This window comes from Tachysurus fulvidraco, chromosome 24 (genome assembly GCF_022655615.1).
Source record: "Tachysurus fulvidraco isolate hzauxx_2018 chromosome 24, HZAU_PFXX_2.0, whole genome shotgun sequence".
Classification (NCBI taxonomy): Eukaryota; Metazoa; Chordata; class Actinopteri; order Siluriformes; family Bagridae; genus Tachysurus; species Tachysurus fulvidraco.
The window spans coordinates 6,607,929-6,628,043 of record NC_062541.1 but is presented as its reverse complement, the minus strand read 5'-3'; the positions used below and the strand labels follow the sequence as shown (position 1 = coordinate 6,628,043).

Below are 20,115 nucleotides of genomic sequence, written 5' to 3'. Positions count from 1 at the left end.
TGTTTCTTCTCAGTTGTGTTGCTGCCATGTATTTGCGATATATGCTGCTGACCACAGTGTGGCTGACTAAGCTATTTCCTGACCTAAATGATGTGATCAATATTTATCCTACTTCTTCTTTTGCTTTGCTGAGTTTCAAGTGGCCTGAAAACTGTCTTGTTGCACATCTCTCTGAACAGGGTTAGACGAGGCACTGCACTGTGCCGTGGGATCATTGTGAACGAGGAGAAAGGGATATAACAGCGACTCGACTGTGTGTGTGTGATCAGAAGTGGCGTAGATGTTCTCCTTCTGATGGCGAATAACATCCCATTGGGACTGCTGGAAGCTTGCGTGGTCGTAGGAGCTTCCAGTGATCGTCTGAAGGAGTTCTGCTTGGTAATGTGACTCAGTACAGTCTATACAGCTGCAGGCAAAAATTTGCATGACCTTACTTTGACTTTTTCAATGCAAGTCAGGTTCTAAAAGTTGATCCAATATCAGTCATGATATTCATAATCACTTTTATTGTGATATCTTTCATATTTGTTTTAACACTATTATTTACTGTTCCTAGTAAACTGCTAATTAGAGCTCAAATGAACTAGAACTAGATCTGTAATATTTGGGTCATGTTATGGCAGGCTTTTAATAAAGGTCTGGGTTTAATATTGTCATATTGGAAACCAAGGGGATGCAAACTTTTGCACTGAATGTTATATTGTTTCCAAAGCATAAATAGATAGCTTCTTAATGCTCAGAAATAATTACTGCTCATTATTTTCTCAGTCTCAGTCGCAGGGTGCTAAAGATAAAGATGCTCTGCTGTTGGACGCCGAGGTTTTGCAGGTTCATGCGCCGCCTTTCGTGACTAAGGAGAACGGAAGCAATAGTGTAGGTCATGCCTCGGCCTTCAGTCGGGTCCAGAGAAGGCGCTCGTTCTTAAAAAAGAAAAAAGAAAGAGCCGCTGTGTCCTCTAGCAATGGGACCAATGCCGCGACAGATGATCAGAGCGTGCCTAAGGACATCGACCTCATTGCCCTGCCCCAGCTCTGTTTCCCAGGTAAGGCTTTCTGAACCTCTTCAAGTACTTCAGAAGAACATAGCATTGTTTACAGTGATACCAGTTTCTCTCTCCTCTCTCATCGGTTAGGTGGGTTGAAAGTCGTCAGCGAGAGTCAAGAGGACTCTTATCACTTCCTGGTTTTCACAGACGTCTTTGGGAACCAGACACACGGAGTGGTTGTTCAGTATTACAAACCCATACAGGTGAGATTTACTGTAATCCGGCATCTCGGGTAAAATATTTGCCCCTGTGCGTACGGATTTGAAATAGCATAACGCTAGTATGCATATACAATCATGCCACACTAGTCGGAACAAAAAGATTTAAAAGAATTGATATTAAACACAATCCCTTATGTATTTTAGGTATCAGTGGAGAATATATTATACAAAAATGGGCATTATTTAGCCAAACCACCAAAGCTGTTCACAGCCTATGGCATCTGCCTCATTTCCAAACACCCTTACTACAACGCTCTCAGAGACTGCCTGTCCTCGTGAGTACCCGTGTTACCGCTCATCATGCATAACAGCTGCAAAAATGATATTTGGAGGACATGCATACAAGGACTTTTTGCAAACACTCTCAGGTTCGTGGTCCAGCTGAAGAACTGCCGGATGGCTGAGTTCGAGGAGCATGTGAAAGAGTTCTCAGCTAAACTGGCACTGGTGCCCATCCCACCACCTGGACAGCTGCAAGTGGTGAGCTAGTTTAGTGAAATGATTTGAAAATTGATCTTTAGTTCTTGACCGATGTAAATGTTTCCCTCAGGCACCAAAGTTATCCATTTTCTGTGTTCCAGACATACTGAGGCATTTGGACAAAAGGGTGTTGAGAAATATAGATCTTGTATATTATATATGTTTCTTTCTTAATAACAATGAAACGGTGATTAACTTGACGACAATGGCAGATTTATCTTATATACGTTGTCATATAGACTGTTGCATAGCAAAATGTGGCTTAATGTCTCTCCAAATATACACCTATATTCTAATGTCCTCTAATTATTTTCCTTTATAGGCATTTAACCTGAAACCCCTGCAGATCATTCTACCACCTAGAGAAGACATGGACCGTCCTGCTGTGGACCTGGACCTCCATCTACCATTTTTGTGCTTTCCACCTGAGCAGATCTTACAGGTCTTTCTCCACATAAAATATTAACGGGATTTAAACGAACAAAATAATAATTATATTTAATGAAAGTGCTCCAATGTAATGCTGAATGCTGTTGGATCTGAAATCTAATAACTAAAAGCTGAGCGTGTGTGTGTGTGTGTGTGTGTGTGTGTGTGTGTGCAGGTGATCTGCAGTATCTTGACGGAGCAGCGGGTTGTGTTCTTCTCCTCGGACTGGGCCAGGCTCACACTAGTAGCTGAGTGCTTTATGCTGTTCATCCACCCTCTGCACTGGCAACACCCATTCGTTCCAGTCCTTTCCCAACAGATGCTGGACTTCCTCATGGCTCCCACTGCCTACATCATGGGCTGTCACCTCCAGCACCTTGAGGACGTGGCTGCGGTAAATCTGCTTGTAGTGTAAATACATTCGCATAGTGTATACCCATACATACTTAAACATTGGTCTTGGAAGGATTATTAATGTGACACAAAGCTGAGACTCGACTATATGACACCGTTTTCCCCATCAGGAGATGGATGACGTGATCCTGATTGATATTGATGGTGGAACAGTGACATCATCATGTGCTGCAGACTTGCCAGATATGCCATTGGCTGCCAGAGAGTGCTTTAAGAAGCGGTAAGAAGATAATTATTTAGTCTGGCAATCATTAAAAAAGGATGCAACTCTTCGGTGATGTCAGTAGGCCGCTGGCTTGATGCGGTTATTGAAAGCAACAGGGTATGCAGCCAAATATGAAGTGTGATTAACTTTCATTTTATTTAAGACTATATCAGATGTTGCTCACCTAAAAATTGGCTGATCTGCTTCCAAAAGTGTTGAAGCTGAAGTTTTTCTCATTCTCATCTCAAGTATATATTGCAGGGGTAACTTTATGCAATGTCACTAACCAGAAAGTCATTTTAAACCATTAGAACAGAATAATGAATTGTGTGTGTGTGTGTGTGTGTATGTGTGTGTGTGTGTATGTGTGTGTGTGTGTGTGTGTGTGCAGTGTAAAGGGGCTACAGCTTCATTATGACCTGGAGATGTGCAGACACGGCAGCAGCATGGATGTAACTGACATGCGGAGCCGCAGGCGCAAGTGGCAGAGAAAACTCAACTCCGAAATCCTAAATATCAGCCTTGAGCTCATAGTCAACATCTTCAGGTCAGATTTTGCAAAGCTAGTAATTTCCTGCATGATGCTGTCTATGTCATTTGACCAACTATAATAATTCCTTTCAAATAATGAAAGAATCCTCAACTTTCATTTGTTTGGTAGCCTACTGGCAGGTTTTTTCCCCTCCCACTCCCGAACATCTGTTTCCTGCTGATAGTGATGGAGCCAGTTTATGATTTGACGTAATGAATGTTAATGAGTGTTTTGTCTCTTTTTTTTATTTATTTACATAGAGAGGTTCATGACCACCTAAACTTTGAGCATCGAGTATTTAACAGTGAGGAGTTTTTCAGGGCCCAGGAACCAGGAGACCAGCCATTTTACAAGAAGGTATAACAATGAACACCTACTTTACCAAGACCTAGAAATGTTTACATGCCTGTTGGTGTTGCTGTGTCTATAAACATAAAAGAACATTTTTTCAATTTTCCATGCAGGTCTCGGATACACACATATTCCATTCTTTCCTGAGAGATTGTTTAAATCGGAAGATAGGTGCTTTCGCACAGATGAAGATAAACACCCAGTCAGAAGCTTTAAGGTAAAGTGCTTAATCACAGCATTCTTAGTAGTCCTTCACTGTTGTTGCTCTTTTAATATGTCCAGGTTTTGTATTTTTTTTCTTAGTTTTCGTTTCATCGGTTAATAAGTCAAGGCGAAGCAGATTTTCCGCACCGATAATATGCAAATGAGAAGGCAGCAAATGTTTATTCAACTAATTATTTAATAGAATATATTGAAGTTGATGGTAATAAATATTATCCTAGTCATTATAATTGGTTGCACCCACATGCTTTGGCCAAGTAGCTCTATAATTAAAGAGCAGGAAATGTTTTGGTAACAACAGCTTTAAGATCTTAAGAGCTGTGGCTATAATTGGAGATCGAGCAGAAGTGTGGATATTTACTGATCTGTGTGATATTACTGAAGTGTGATATTTACTGATCTCATTATATCCTATTAATACATTTAAAGTCGCAATGTATGTATTTGTTGCGCTAATTTACATGAGCAACTTTCTAAAGCAGAAACTTGAATTTTAAAAAAATAAGCTGCATCTTAAGCATTTCAATTCACTGCAGTGTAAACATAATGTAAGGAAACTTTCTCTCTCTCTCTCTATATATATATATATATAATCTATATCTTTCATGCTCTCTCTCACTCAGGCTGAGAACAATGACCGAGTCTCCACAGAGGCCCAATATGAAGGAGGTGACTGGTAAACAGACGGATTACCAGTTGCGTAAGAGGCTGGGTATGAGCCTGCCCAACCTGGTAGAGGACTTCTCTCTGATGGTGCCGATGCGTCATCTGTCCTTCCAGAAATCTGACAAGGGATCCACATTAAAGCCAGGTAAACAGTGTTATTTCTGAATGCGAGTTTTATGTTAATACACAAGAAACTTATCGTGCTAGAAATGAACGTCTATTTTACAATTTTTCATCACATTTTATATATATATATATTTTTTTTTTACAAAATATCATCCAATGACCAGTTCTGTTCCTTAAGGGTCTCGTGGTTAATAAACGAGCGATGTTTGTTTAAATTGCGATTTATTTATTTATTTTAACTTTATTGGTTTATTCTGTAGTAAGTGTGTACAAAAAAGCTTTAATATTGACTGTTTGAAATGTGTAAATATTTTCTACGCTTTATTCCTATCAATTTTTACAGTTCTCAAGATTCCCCCAAAGCCAGTCAAAACATTCAAACTCCCAGAATTCCCTCCTCCTCTGGCCTATCAATACGTTCAGAACTATTATTCAGAACTCATCAGTCAACTCAGCAAAGCCATTAACTCTGCGACCCCTGAGGAGTCGTCCCTGCAGGCGCGCTACTACTACCTCCGTGGCTTGGTCAATTCCGTGGTAGGAAAACGTGTGGATGCTCTGACTGACTTCCAGAATCTCCACAGGACAGATATGGACATATTCCCTCTGGAGCTGGTGACTACTCTGACAGACTCACTAAGGACAGAAGAGCGCAACGTAGCTGAGGGGCGACCGGAGCTGAAACGCCTCATCAGCCGAGTGAGGAAAAGCTCCAGCCAGGACGACAACCCTGACGGAGGCTCAGTGAAGAAGTTTGAGCTCCCACGCACACACATGTTCCTGGAAGACTTTGTTCGCCGTGTGCAGGAGTCGGGCATCGTCAAAGATCTGGGCACCATCCAGCGGCTGTTTCACGCTCTTACTGTGGGTGAGTAATATACTAAAGTAGAGTCTCCTTTGCCTTCAGCATCTGTCAATGATTAACCATTGATTTTCATCTCCACTAAAGAGAAATAGAAGGATGGCTACCATTTTGAAAAGTGGTTTACAAATAAAATAGGGTCAGGTTAAACGTGGAGATTTCTTCTTGCAGATTCTTCCACATTCCACATTGCAATTCTCCGAAGACGATTGCTTACAACACACAGGGAAAACACAAGTCGGTTTTGTAGTACCATTGTTGTTGTGCCAGGGAAATTGATTGATTTTTTTCGATGGAGGTTTGGAGTCGTGAAAAAATTATTTCTGGCTAAATTTCGACATCCTGCCAGAGAACGGATGTTAGGCTAAAATATCAGGGGTTTTTTTTGTTTGTTTGTTTAGTTTTTAAATAAATAAAGGGGTGGCAATAATTCTGGAGTTAGCTGTGTTAGATTGCATGCGCTGCCCCTGAACACTCAGTATAGACTAATTAGAGTGGATTTGGTTTGCCAGGTATGGAGTCTACAGCGAAGGTCTCAGCCCAGTCTGTTTTTTACCTTGATTCCTCATCAGATGGTAAGCGTAGCCTGTACTGCACCCGTTAATACACTGCATCTAAAGGTCCTGTCTGTCTGTGTGCGTGTGTGTGTCCGTGTGTGTATGTGCATGCTCAAGTGTGTCATCTATTACTATTTTATTGCCGGACCTGCTTTAAGCTGTTTAACTTAACCGTTTGCTTTAATCTATAACCCTGTTGCCTGTTAGCTTTTATTCTCCACCCTCAGCTCTTCAGGAGGTCATCCTGGCATGCTGCTGGTTAATGATCTGCCTTAGCTTTGTGATGCAGCATGTAAACTTAGTGGAATGAGTTTGTGGTTGTGTTGATCTGGGGATCTTGATTCTTTCATTTATAATCAAAGCAAAGTTATTACTGATTGCTGCATGTTTTAAAAATTGCTTTGTTTAAAAAATATTCCAAAAAAAAAAAGTTCTTGGCTGTCACAAACTAACTACATCTACATAAGTGCATGTGTATGTAAACACACTTACTGTATTACATACTTATTAATAGCAATAATGCATCCCCGTTCACGTCTCCTCCCCCCTCCTCACGGGTTTCCACCGGGTTCTTCAGTTTCGCTCCACCTCCCCAAAAACTTCAGTGGATTGGTTACTCGATATTGTAGGAGTTGTAAGCATGGACTGGTAACAGATTTTAGGCCAGTTTTAAGAGGATCGTCTTCAGATCTTCAGACTACAAGTCTGACCAGGATAAAGCATTTACACTAAAAATATAAAATTATTGTTATATGTAGTGATTATTGTAATGTATGGCATTACAACATTTTCTTGTGCTGGGCTGACATTACAGGGAATATACAGGGGGAGGGAATATATATAATATATATATAATATATATGGGAAATAGATGTAGAAAGCTACTCACTGATAGCCAAGAAATTATTTTATATGTAGCAGTGAACTGATTATGTCAGTTTTTATCTATAAGGTGTTAAACTTTTTACATTTCATGGACACGTGAGTCAATAACATCCTTATCATTTACCATTTCCTTATTGCATGAAGGTCTGAGATCAGACAAATCTGCATTTGGGAGAGTTCAAATGCAGTTTTGTCTGATCTCAGACCTGTCATGCAATAAGGAAATTAACAGTTTATGGGAAGTTCTGATATTGCTATAAAAAAGATTTAAGTGAAGTAAGCAGTACTGATGACCAAAATATCTTTAGGTATGTTTACATTTTATTGGTTTTATGGTCCATGTTTTTTTCAAAACAAAACAAACAAACAAAAAACGTTTTTTATCTAAAATTCTGGAGTGATTACGAAGGAGACGGTTTTTATCTGATGCCATACCAATTTGAAAAGCTCCTCTGTGGTTCCCTTTACAGGTCAACAGAAGCAGGTGGACCCGGAAGTTTTCCGCTTTTTCTACACCATCTGGAAGGAAACGGAGGCTGAAGCACAGGATGTGGATTTACCTGTGGCTGTGCTTGACCACTTGGAAGCCAACGAACAGGTGTACAAGCTTTCCTCCTCCGTGAAGACCAGCCATGGTGTGGGCAAGATTGCCATGACCCAGCGCCGGCTCTTTCTGCTCACAGAGGGACGCCCAGGATATGTAGAGGTCACCAAGTTTAGAGATATAGAGGTAAAACTGGCACACTATTCTCCCATGCACACTATTTCTTATATAAATGAAACAAATCACCGTACACTTTTTTGTTTGTTTGTTTGTTGTTGTTGTTGTTGTTGTTGTTCAGGTCTGTGGGACCTATATTCATAAACATCAATAGTTTTGAAAAACTTTGCTTCCTTGTAAATTTGTTGATTTTTTTTCCCACTCATAACTTGATTAAATTTGATTTTCTTTTTTTTATTACATTTTATTAAAAAAACTACAAAAAACGAGTAGCACTTTAATTAAAAAATGTGATGTAATAAAGGTAAAGGGCAAATATTACCCATATATGCTGTTTATATTGCTTGTAATTGGGATAGAGTAAACATCTGTAGAGGATTTTAACATAAAATCTTTGATTGTGTTGAATTAAAAATCCACCAGACCCACGAACACTGGCTGAGTAACAAAAATACAAACACCATACAAGGGTTAATCGGAAAGCGTTTGTCCGTTTATTTCACTCAGGAAGTGAAGATTTGCTCAGCACCTTTACTTTTTCTGAGAATCCCCTCTTTGAAGATCAAGACCAGCCTGAGGAGGGAGACGTTCGAGGCCAATCTGAAATCCGAGTGTGATCTGTGGCACTTGATGATCAAGGAGTTGTGGGCAGGAAGAAAAATAGCAGATGAACACAAGGTTCGTGTTGATGTTGTTACTCCTCTGAAGTCCTTCTCAGCAGTGACTACCAGGGCTTCAGAATGTTTTCAGGAATGAACAGAAGATTATGTATTAAGTAAACATGACTGTAGCAGCATGTCGCAAAAAGTATTCACATAAAACCTAAACAATTTCACAGTGATTACAACATTTTACCATTGGTAGTTGCATTTAATATGGTGAAATGTCCATGTAACAAGATGGTTAATGTCAACTATATTATAGCGGTTGTAAACTAAGTTAATAAGAAAAAACTGCATCCGGTTACTTCTGATATTTCTGTGGTGGAAAAACATACTACTCCTTACGTAAAATTAGAAATAAACATTTCCTTATGTAAAACTTCACAGAATGAACAATTCGACACGGACAACACGTATTCTTTGTTATTTTGCATTTAAACGTGAATATATTACACTAAGATCATGTGTAGTTACTGCTGCGAACTGGCTGTTACCATAGAAACACAACGTAAATGAACCTGCGAGTAAGGATACAACGATACTAAAAGAGAATATAATCGTAGCAGCAGCTTACGTGTAGGTTAATGATTAGCGATATCATATTTTAAGTCTGTAGACACAAAATGTTCCTTCAGCTGTGCTGCAATTTACTGCAACACACAAAATAAAATCTCAGCCTTATTAATAATACAAACACAGCTCCGGTATCGTACGTGTGTCGTAGTGCCAGGTTTTGTGGACTGGAGAGTTTTCCTGACTTGTGGAAAAACCCTGTTAGTTAAGCAACTCTGATTCATACCTGTGATGTGACATCATTCATACTAACGTGACATCATATCCTGGATGGTTTAAATGGCTTGTCGGAGTATTTGTGTCACAACGTCATTGTAAATAAATCGGCGGCAGCTCAGATTTCCCCCTCTTGTCAGAAATACAACCACAAACCTTTAGAGAAAAGTTTTGTCTGCTTGTCCTTGGGTTATGCATTTCAGCCCAGTGACTCTAGTATAATGGCAAAAAATAATGAAATGTTCATATTATTATACTTTCATTACATGTACCTTGCCTTCTCAATCTTCTCTCTACTGTAGGGACTACAAAAAAAAAGTGAATCATTTTGTGAGAAGAATGCACCATGTTTAGAAGAATTGTACATCACTGTAATGAATTCTGATGTTTTGATATGTTAAGAATCTGGATTTGTGGACCCCCCCTCTATGCATGTCCCCCTCTAGGACCCTCAGTACATTCAGCAGGCTCTGACGAATGCCCTGCTGATGGATGCTGTGGTCCGATGCCTCCAGTCTCAGAAAGCTATTTATGCTGCTTCAAAATTGGCTTACTTCGACACTATGAAACGGGAAGGTTTGTAATTATGACTCTAATTATGTTAAAAATTACTCGTAGTCATGAAATGGCGAGATGATCAGTAAGGTCTATATCTCTTGGTTGCAGATGCAATAGCTTAAATGTATCTCAAATTCAATGTTCAATCTCCTACACTCTTAGAGATCTTTGGTTAGGTCAGAGAGCCCAGTGAAGGACTAGACCTGAACATACGAATGAGTATTTATGTTTAGCAGGCTAGCAGGATTAAGCCACTCCTTGTCATACAAACATAAAAAGACATCAGTCTAAGGTGTTTTTTTTTTTTGCATCCTGCTCTATCACCATTTTTCTCAAGGGCTAAAAGTAAATAGACTGCACACACTGTCCAAAGTACAAATCACACAATAGGACAGATACAAAAAGACTTGTGTAGTGTTTTTTTTTTTTGTTTGTTTTTGTTTTTTTTTTTTCATTTGAACAAAACGATTAAGGATTTCTATCTATTCAGTTTGTTATTTGGCAAAAATCAAAGCCAGAAAGCATTACAGGCATAAAACACTTCAAATCAGGAGTACAGCTTCCTGTCTCGGTGCAGGTGAATGCGTGTTATGGTTTATTTCGTGTCATTCTTTATTGTGCCCTCGAGACCTTGCATTATGCTTCTCCCCATCCTGATATCTTATAGCTGAGATATTGATAGACATTAGATTTTTAACCGAGTTTGTATTTGTTCATGTTTTTAAACAGTACCGATGATGGTGCCGAAAACAACAAGTGAGACCCTGAAGCATAAAATCAACCCTTGTCTGGATTTGACGTCTCCTCAAGCTGTGGACGTCCTGCTCTATACTCCAGGTTAGATATGATCTTGCCATGAAATTGTTCGGTACAAGTTTGAAAACACAACACCGCGAATGAAGGAAACCTGAGCCATGCGGGCCAGGCAAGACCTGTTTTACTGATTGTGTGACGTGATAAGTAACATGTTAAATAGGATCGTTCCCGGAAGCACATTCTTAGTTTCTGTCTAAAGTTAAAGCAGTACATCCTATACTGACGTATGAATTCTCCAGGTTCAGAAGACCTCTTGTGAAACAGCCAGGGGCGGTTTTGAACCAAAAAGGTTTTCAGAATACAAAGTGAAACTGATTCACCCAAACAGCTACTGTACCTTTTACTTTTTTTATTTTTAACCTTTTCCCTTCTTGGTGTGTTTTATATGTACATACAGTAGACCGTATGTGGTACAGAAGGTTTAGAAATACAGTGACAAGACCTAGAGATAGTATGAAGCTGATGGTTAAGGAGCGAAACATGATGAGACATACTGTATTGGAGAGGATATATGAAGCAAAGTTACTGTTATATTCCCAAAGTTGATTATTTTCCTATAACAGTACATGTAGTCATGTTTTATTTCTCATGTCTCACAGCAATTTGCTCTGATAATTAATTAGATATACACATTTTATGGCATGTCCTGCTCAAAAATCAAATCAATTCCTGCTAGTCACTTGCAGTAAAGCAGCTTGTCACATTACTGAGAAAACAGACGGCTCGTACTCCACTCTCTTGAAGACTTTCTTATGACTTTTCCAAAACTTACTGATGAGACTCTCTTTATAGAAAGATGATTATTTAACACAAACACAAGAATGTAATTGTGTGATTTGCCTTGCAGAAGGCTGATTCATTATACATACAGCACTTGGTGTAATTGTCTTTCATTTTTCTTCCTGGTAACAACCGAGAAATGGCAACAGGTATTTCGTCAGGAATCTGACTAGGTTGGTTTGATTGGTTTATCATGAGTATTCTCTCTTCAGGCTGATTCCAATTTATTCCAACTAGGAATTAACAGATTCCAATAATAATAATAATAATAATAATAATAATAATAATAATGTAAACTCTGATTAAAACCATGAACTGGATTTGCTACTACAGTAGAAAGCTTCAGCATTATTGCTTTTTATTAGATTAACCATGATCAATCCTTTTTTTTCATGTCTTTTAAGTTTGTTGATTTTCCCCAAACTATTTATCATTTAATTCAGTCTAAAAGATTAAAACTAAAACTGGGTTGCCTGTGGTCCCATTTTTGTGACACGTCGGGTGATATTTTTAAAGCTATTTTTGAACATCAAAGTTGATCTGCTATTAAAAGCGTGCTGTTGGGTGATGTTGCTTTACCAGTTACATTTTGTTGTATGTGTGTTCTATATCACTGGAACTTGTTGTTGTTGTATTTATTTATCCATTCATTTATATTATAGCTGTTGCTATTAACATTTTGATGTTTTGAGTAGATTAGTATGTTAGTAATTTAAGCAGCATAAAGAAAAAAATGGGAAGTGAATGTAGGAGATTTAATTTTAACTAACTTCAGTGGAAAGTGAGTCTCTTTACATATTTACATATTTACATTGCTGTATGTTATGTATTATGTTATACTTCCTATAACTATATATATTTAATAATTTGTAATAGTAATAATTTTGTGTGTGTATATGTGTGTGTGTGTGCGTGTGTGTGCGTGTGTGTGCGTGTGTATATATGTGTATATATATATATATATATATATATATATATATATATATATATATATATATATATATATATATATACACACACACATATATATATATATATATTTTTTATTTTTTTTTATTTTTTTTAAACAATTTAACGTTTAAATTTGTAATTATTTATTTTTATTATTACATTCCGCCTTTGGTCTGTGACAAACTGGTTTGTAATCTCGTTAGATCACATGTCAAGGCTTGAGTTTATTCTCTTGGCAGAAGTCCAACGACATGACATCAACAAAAATGATTAAAGTCAGGGGCCATGCCTTGTGTTTTCACCACCACCATGCACTAAACATTCTTACTGTGACTGTGCTTTCTTTTAGGACAGCTGGGCACAGCAGCCTCAGGTGGCAGTGGTTACCCAAAGCTCTGGTGTGCACTGAGTGATGGGAAAGTGGTGGTGTTTGATGCAGCCAGCTGGTCCCTACAGCAGAACTGTATTCAAATGGGGACATCCCGTCTGGTAAGGGACTTCCCCACTTCTCTTAGCGAATGAGAATTAATGAATACATGGTCACATGCTGAGCTGCATTCATGTTAAAGAAGGTTGGAAAAGTAGCATAAAAACGTATATATAAATAGAGTTATTGGCATGTAGCTTCCAAATGAATGCCCAAATTAATATTACATATTCATGTCAATCATTTTTTATTACAAATTAAACAAGTTGTGACCATGAATCATGTAACTTTAGCTTATGATTTAAATATGTTTTGGGGAAGTATATTCATGTTGCAATTCTCAGTATGTCTCGAATATTAAATGTCGTCTGTGGATCTAAAGAAATGTAATATATTTATATGTTCAGCAATTTCAGCAGTTCAGTACTTTGTTGGTCTTAATCCTCTTTTTTTTTTTTTTCTTTTTTTTTTTTTTGGCTTGTATAGAATTGCATGCTGGGAGTGGACCAGCAGCAGTTGTGGATTGGTTCTCAGGACTCCATCATTTATATAATCAACCCAAACAGCATGTCCTGCAACAAACAGCTGACTGAGCACCGTGCTGAGATCACCGGCCTCGCCATGGAAGAAAGACCTGACAAATACAGGTAATTCACACCGACACAGCATGTCATACACGATCTCCAGAAAGGTTTTTCAGTCACATCAATACAGTAAGTCAAGAGTCAAGTCAAGAAGCTTTTATTGTCATTTCAACCATACAGGTATATAGCTGTTGCAGTACACAGTGAAATGAGACAACGTTTCTCCAGTATTCTGGTGATACATAAAAGCAAAGTCAGAGCTATAAGGACTTAGTAAGTAAGTCCTAGCCCCCTAAAGTGCAACTGTGCAAACTGGTGCAAACAGTGCAGGACAAGTCAGACAAGACAGTGCAGGACAAAAGACGGTGCAGGACAAAAAATTACAAGACAATACAAAAAAGACAATACACAAAAGGCAACAAAGAGAAACAGCCCAATACTGTATGTTCAAACAATATTACGAGTGCAGAAATACTGGAATGAACACAGGTCCCTCAGATAATGTAAAGAATTGTGCAAAACAGCAAACGACTGAAATGTGAGACAGCATGTGCAAAGAGCAAAAAGTGTGCAAAAACAGCAGGTAAACAGGTTGATGGATGTATATTGGAAGTGTGTGTATTTGTGTATGTCTGTGCTGTCCATACAGTTGATGTGCCTTGTTGTCTCATAATTCAGTTCTTTGTTACGGCATTTGTGAGGAACGTGTACAAGCTGTACAACAGTGTAAATTTGCTGTCCCCTCAAAATAACTCAACACATAGCCATTAATGTCTAAACCGCTGGCCACAAATGTGAGTACACCCCTAAGTGAAAATGTCCAAATTGGGCCGAAGTGTCAATATTTTGTGTGGCCACCACTCAGCACTGCCTTAACCCACTTGGGCACTGTAGCGTCACAGGTTGCCACTGGAGTCCTCTTCCACTCCTTCATGATGACATCATGGAGCTGGTGGATGTTAGAGATCTTGGACTTTGAGGATAGCTGACAGATTTTCAATAGGGTTTAGGTCTGCAAACTGTTTGCGGGCTTTCTTGTGCATCGTCTTTAGAAGACGTTCCTTCTGGGATGACAGCCATGCAGACCATTTTTATGCAGTGTGCGGCGTATGGTCTGAGCACTGAAAGGCTGAACCCCCCCCCCCACACACACACACACACACACACACACACACACCCCTTTAACCTCTGGCAGCATGTGAGGGGTGTACTCACTTCTTTCGAGATACTGTACATGGGGAAAAAGAAAAGCAAACGTTTAATTCGGACATGACTCTGAGCAAGAGACTTCAGAAGAGAGCACTTTTTTTTTCGTTACTTTTCAGACAATCCCACATCAATCTCCAGCTTCCATACTTACATTTACAGCATTAAGCAGATGCCCTTATCCAGAGAGACGTACATTTTTTATCTCATTTTTATACAGCTGAGCAATTGAGGGTTAAGGGCCTTGCTCAGGGGCCCAGCAGTGGCAGCTTGGTGGACGTACAGTAGGAATCGAACTCACAACCTTATGATTGGTGGCCCAACAGCTTAACCACCAGGCTATCACATACTTCTTCATATTTATCGATCGATTTTAAGTGTGCTCACTCAAACCACTTCAGAAGGTATAATATTATTTTAGCCTTTTTCAGCATGTAAATGTTTTAGATTTTTGTGTCATGTGGTTCTTAAAAACACCTTTTGGCTAAGCTTGAAGCATCTCTCACATTAAATATTATCCCTTTTTAAGACTTTCTCATATTAGAGTTTTACTGTAGACTAGATGAAGCAAAGAAAATATGTATAAATATTCAGACTTCTTCCTTTTTTATATCATTATTGTTCTATATATTTTATTCCAAAAGTCCCATGTTTGTGTTGTAGCCAGTTGCTGGCGTACTCATGCAGTGCAGAGGGCACAGTGATCATTTGGGACGTGGCCACGCTGCAGCCGAGACGTGACATCAGACTGACCTGTGACAGGCTACAGTCCATTCAGTTCCACAGTGGAAGACTATGGTGCTGTAAGTAGGCTTAATGTTTATGTAGAAATATTACTGTGTATTCTGAACACTAGAAATATTGGCAAGCTTTAAGTAAAAGGGCAAAAAATACTCAATCATTCAAATCCATATGCAAGAATTTGCACTACAGAAAAAAAATATCCTGTTCAAAATTTGTAAGAAATCACAAGGTTCGATCTTCATTCACCTCTTATACTGTAAGATTTATAAACTGTTACCCCAAATGCCCTAATCTTCATAGCAACAAAGAAAGAGATTCTCATATATTGCATAACATTCGCACTTGTGCCAGAAAGAGAAGAGGAATAAAAAAAAAAAACATACCAGATGTTTTATGTCCTGTTTAAGCTGCATATCCTTTCAGGCTTCAGTCTAAATGAAAGTTGCTGTTTAACATTTGCCTCACTACTGCTTTTATAAAATAAAGGCATTCACCACTTTTTCACCAAAGATGCACTTTTTTCCCTCTTAATCTCTTTTGTTTTTAAGCCTAAAATATCACCATTTGTGTTTATTACTTGTTTAAAGCATCCATTTTCTTTATTTTCATAAAGTTTAGTAAACTTTATACTTTGCTCACGTGACATTTCTCACATAGCCAGTTGTCAAATAACGTCAATAGTGTTCATGGCCCACGGTATACGTTCTCGGTGGTTTTTCAGGTGCACGGGACTGTGTGATGGAGGTGCGGCGAAACGGCACAGTGCATCGTAGGATATCTCTTCCTGATCACCTCAGGGGCTCACCATGTTCCTACAGCAGCTTCGTCATCTTTAACGAGGTGAATAATACTAGGCATTTTCTTGCACCCTGCTGATCTGTTCCTGTCTAAACACACTGTTTACACCTCTTAGTGCTTACAGGATAAGGCAACATGAGTCATAATGACAGTGACCTTCTTTTTGCACTAATGGTTAGCAAATGTTTGAAGTATAATGGAAACTCTTACAAATACCGCAGACTATCAGCCAGTCAGGAAACACAAATGCATCATTATTTTTATTTTATGACCAAAGAATTAACTCGTCATGTTGCCAGATTGTGATGCAGTGATCCACTTAATGATATGTCTAATGAATGATGGCACATGCAAAAACAATGCAGTGGTCTAGCCTAAATCACAAATAACCAGTCAGTTGTTGTAGCTGGTTATATTTAAACCGTTCTGTACCACAGATATATTTTTGAACAGGTATAACATTAGCCAGAATCTAAGGTATTATAGCTAGCATTCAGCTTAATAGCTAACAGAAATATGATGAATAAGGGGGATTAGCCACTCTAAACAGTACCTAGATCATTCAGGTTATTTTCCTGTAACAGCATATCCCAAAGTGTTTTATTTTGTTTATACCACAGCTGTTTGCCACTGATTGCAGTTTGTTTTATTAATTAAGAAATGATTAAATAATGATAGTTAACTGTTGCTGAATGTCTGTGAAACAAGTTCCTGTTATTAGTTACATTGTAGACTTCATTTCCTTACCAATCAAGGAGACAAAAACACGGTAAAGCCGTCCATCCTGAAGACTTTCCTGTGTCAGAAAACGTTAAGGAACAGAATTAATTCTGAATGTTACAAATTTCTGATACTGGAGACTAATTCCATAAATCTTCTTACGGAAAACGTCACCACACCTCAATGAGTGTAGAGTTAAAAAAAGAAAGAAAAAAAAAGATTTTAGATGATGTGAAGCATCCAAAATAGAAGTTTCTGTGTATAACATCGGATTATTCAACATGGATGTTTGTTACAGTAGCCATACATTTAACTTTATCCAGAGTGATGAACAACAGTGCTTTTAAGTCTCAGGTCCTTCATCACTCATCGCACATGTTTAAATAATTTTTATTTGTGTGTTATGGACTTGTGTATTACACGTGTATTCTTCAGTGTGCTAAACCGATCTCTTTTCACAGAGGACTCAGTTGTGGACCGGCTGCACAGACGCAGGAGAGCTGTGTGTGTGGCACCTCGCTGACCCGGAGAAGACCTTCTCGAGGATCACACTGCCTGACTGCACCAGTGTCATGTGCATGATCAGAGTCAAGAACCAGGTGGGAAAAATACTTGTGCTAAATGTGTCCTGCATCCCACACACTTTATTTTAGATCTGCATCAGCTCAGACTGAGCCCGCTACGTTTATATATAGATATATATAGATATAGATATAGATATAGATATAGATAGATATATATATATTGTGTGTGCGTGCATTTGTGCACAAGTGTGTGTGTAATGAGAAACTCTTTTTTGGTTTGTTTAATTACTATTATTAGAAAATTGAAACAATAAATACATCCAGGTGAATTGGGAAATGTTTATTAAATTATGATCGATTATGATGAATTATTTTGTATATTTGAATAATTACAGATCTGGGTTGGAGGCCACAGTAAGAGTGGAGGAAAAGCTCGTGGAAAGATCTACGTGGTGGACACAGAGCGCCTCCTTGTGGAGAAGGAGCTGCTGGCTCATTCAGACACTGTTCAGACTCTGTGCTCAGCTGAGGACCGCTACATCCTCAGTGGTGCTGCTGGCCAAGATGGGAAGATTGCTATCTGGAAAGTGGAATAGGATAAAAGAGGGAACTGCGTGCTTTTGTACACTAAGTGATCTTAGATATCGGTGTATTTATTTTACATCTCAACCTTCGGTAAACGGTCAACGACAAGCAAAAGAAGAAATGGATGAATCTCCAGTAATCCAAAAGACTTCAATCTAACAGCCTCATGAAGGGCTAAGAGAAAGAATTACTAGTTTTGATATGAAGGATGTGTTGTGTTTTTCCAATGTGCTGCGTCAGTAGCAATATTTGTTTATCCAAGTGGTCTCCATTCTCCTACACAAAGAGCCAGTATATGGAGGGGAATTGGGGGGGATTCCCAGAGCCTTAGGTAGAATATCATGGATCTTCTTATTAATTCCATCTTTGTAGAACCTTTTTTTCTCCATTGCTTTATCTTTATATCTAATATCCTGCATGGACTTGTAATCCAAAGCCATATAACGTACGTGCAACTTTTAAAGGACTCATGTATAAAGTCTTTGTTCTAAGCGATTTCACTTATTCTGCACTAGTATTTTGTAATGAAGGTCACATTACAGGATGTTCTATTACTGTTTTATTCTTGAAATAACATTTTACATAGCTTTTTCTCTCCTCAAGAACTGTGTATGTACTCACTTGCTAATATTGTAAATTTCTTGTAAGTTTTATACAACATGCATGAGTAAATGTTTTTTTTTTAATATCCACAGGTTTTAAAAGGGTTATTTTTATAACTCAGAACGTACAGAATGAAACAGAGTAAATAAATCTGTTTATTATACTATATTTTTTAATTATTGTGGAAGACAAATCTCTTAACATGAATATTATTAGATTTTAAAAACACCTCTAGAGGGCAGCAGTGTGCTATTAATTTCCCATTATAATTGCTAGGGGAGATACTGTAACAGCCCATGTATTTTAAAATGTATATATTTATATATATTTTATCTTCACTATTATTGTGAAACTTTAGTCATAAGCATACTAGCAAAAGCTTTCTGTATGGTGACACCGAAGCCTAATCTGTAGTCTAGAACTGCTCTTTAAAGGTTCCTTCTCACTCTTGGGTGTTGATTCCAGATTGATTAGTAACATCGCTAATCATTTTAGTTAATATAGACTAGTACCAAAATTAGCACATGTAGAATAGCACCAAATTGTCCCATCCAGGCTCCATTCCAGGCTCAGGCCCAGTTTTCATAGCATAGGACCTAATTTCACACTAACCCCCAAATAGTTCCACAAGATAATTGAATAAAAGTATGCAGGTACTAAATAAATCTCATTTATCTTTATCTTAATTCTTAAGTATTAATAACCATTAAACTGTCATTTAAGATATTCTTAATATTAAATTTATTTCTGTACATAATCATATGTTTAGAGCTTTTTGTATCACGTCACACACAAGGTTATGTGCCATCATACTGTATCTGTGCATTAAATAGTTCTATAGTAAAAACCCCTGCTCAGGGTAGATCATAAATCTCTTTTATAGCATATATCTGTAGTACTGTCATTTTCATTCTTCTAGCAAACTATACATAAATACACTTGTTTAAAATTTGACATATTTCATATCTGAAAATTTTGTCCTTAAAAAAATTAATCCTAACTTCAGTACTTGCAATTTGTATTTTAGTGCAACTTATTTTAAAATGAATTGTCTTTTCTACCAATTCACAGGCAGGCACAAATAATTGTGAGGGCTACTGACGATCATGATGAAACACCAGCTGCACCCTTATTTAAAGGATCCTTTCAAAGGGAACAGCCTTCAGCGACGTGACCGGGTTAAATATTAGGCTGCGTCTACTGTGACCAATAAATTGACCTTGTCAATGGAAACATAGGTGGTTCTAAAGAACTTGTAGCAACATACATTGTGTCATCACCAGTGACTCAGAAGTTTAACAGATTCTGTTGCAACATACACTACGTTTCTAATGAATGTGCTACAGTCATATTCACAATAACCCATTACACTGGAGACTCTAATAAAATGCGCTCCTTTCTTTTAACAAGAGAAAATGGCTATTATTTAAAAGTGGGTTTGATATAAAAAGGTGCAAGTTTTTTTACCTGTGATACTTAAAGCCCTCACAATCCCACCTATAATTTGAACCATTAAAAGTGAAGGATTTGAAATCCTACACAGATAACCATAGCATTGTTTTAGTTACACAGTCCTATTGAAGTCTCTCTAAGGAAGAAATTAATAGGAAAATTAACAAAGGCATAAGCTTTAATCCAGTTAAAAGATACAA

General features: G+C 38.0%; 1 protein-coding gene across 2 annotated transcripts in view; it reads left to right on the top strand.

Moving 5' to 3' along the window:
* The window catches only part of dennd3a (DENN/MADD domain containing 3a), a 22,987-nt gene extending 4,358 nt beyond the window's left edge, over positions 1–18,629 (top strand). The window contains exons 2-25 of one of the 2 annotated variants that reach the window (XM_027175801.2): positions 180–378; positions 769–1,042; positions 1,133–1,248; positions 1,411–1,541; positions 1,635–1,746; positions 2,069–2,188; positions 2,351–2,569; positions 2,700–2,809; positions 3,186–3,341; positions 3,587–3,683; positions 3,791–3,894; positions 4,523–4,710; positions 5,035–5,559; positions 6,066–6,128; positions 7,466–7,725; positions 8,224–8,394; positions 9,614–9,743; positions 10,455–10,562; positions 12,622–12,761; positions 13,186–13,346; positions 15,153–15,292; positions 15,955–16,073; positions 17,213–17,350; positions 17,671–18,629. In XM_027175801.2, coding sequence (XP_027031602.1) covers positions 295–378; positions 769–1,042; positions 1,133–1,248; positions 1,411–1,541; positions 1,635–1,746; positions 2,069–2,188; positions 2,351–2,569; positions 2,700–2,809; positions 3,186–3,341; positions 3,587–3,683; positions 3,791–3,894; positions 4,523–4,710; positions 5,035–5,559; positions 6,066–6,128; positions 7,466–7,725; positions 8,224–8,394; positions 9,614–9,743; positions 10,455–10,562; positions 12,622–12,761; positions 13,186–13,346; positions 15,153–15,292; positions 15,955–16,073; positions 17,213–17,350; positions 17,671–17,871 — 3,867 coding nt within the window. In that variant the 5' untranslated portion in view covers positions 180–294 and the 3' untranslated portion in view covers positions 17,872–18,629. The remainder of the gene's footprint in view (positions 1–179; positions 379–768; positions 1,043–1,132; positions 1,249–1,410; positions 1,542–1,634; positions 1,747–2,068; positions 2,189–2,350; positions 2,570–2,699; positions 2,810–3,185; positions 3,342–3,586; positions 3,684–3,790; positions 3,895–4,522; positions 4,711–5,034; positions 5,560–6,065; positions 6,129–7,465; positions 7,726–8,223; positions 8,395–9,613; positions 9,744–10,454; positions 10,563–12,621; positions 12,762–13,185; positions 13,347–15,152; positions 15,293–15,954; positions 16,074–17,212; positions 17,351–17,670) is intronic. The other variant, XM_027175802.2, reaches the window with a different exon arrangement.
* The last annotated feature ends 1,486 nt before the right edge of the window (positions 18,630–20,115 follow it).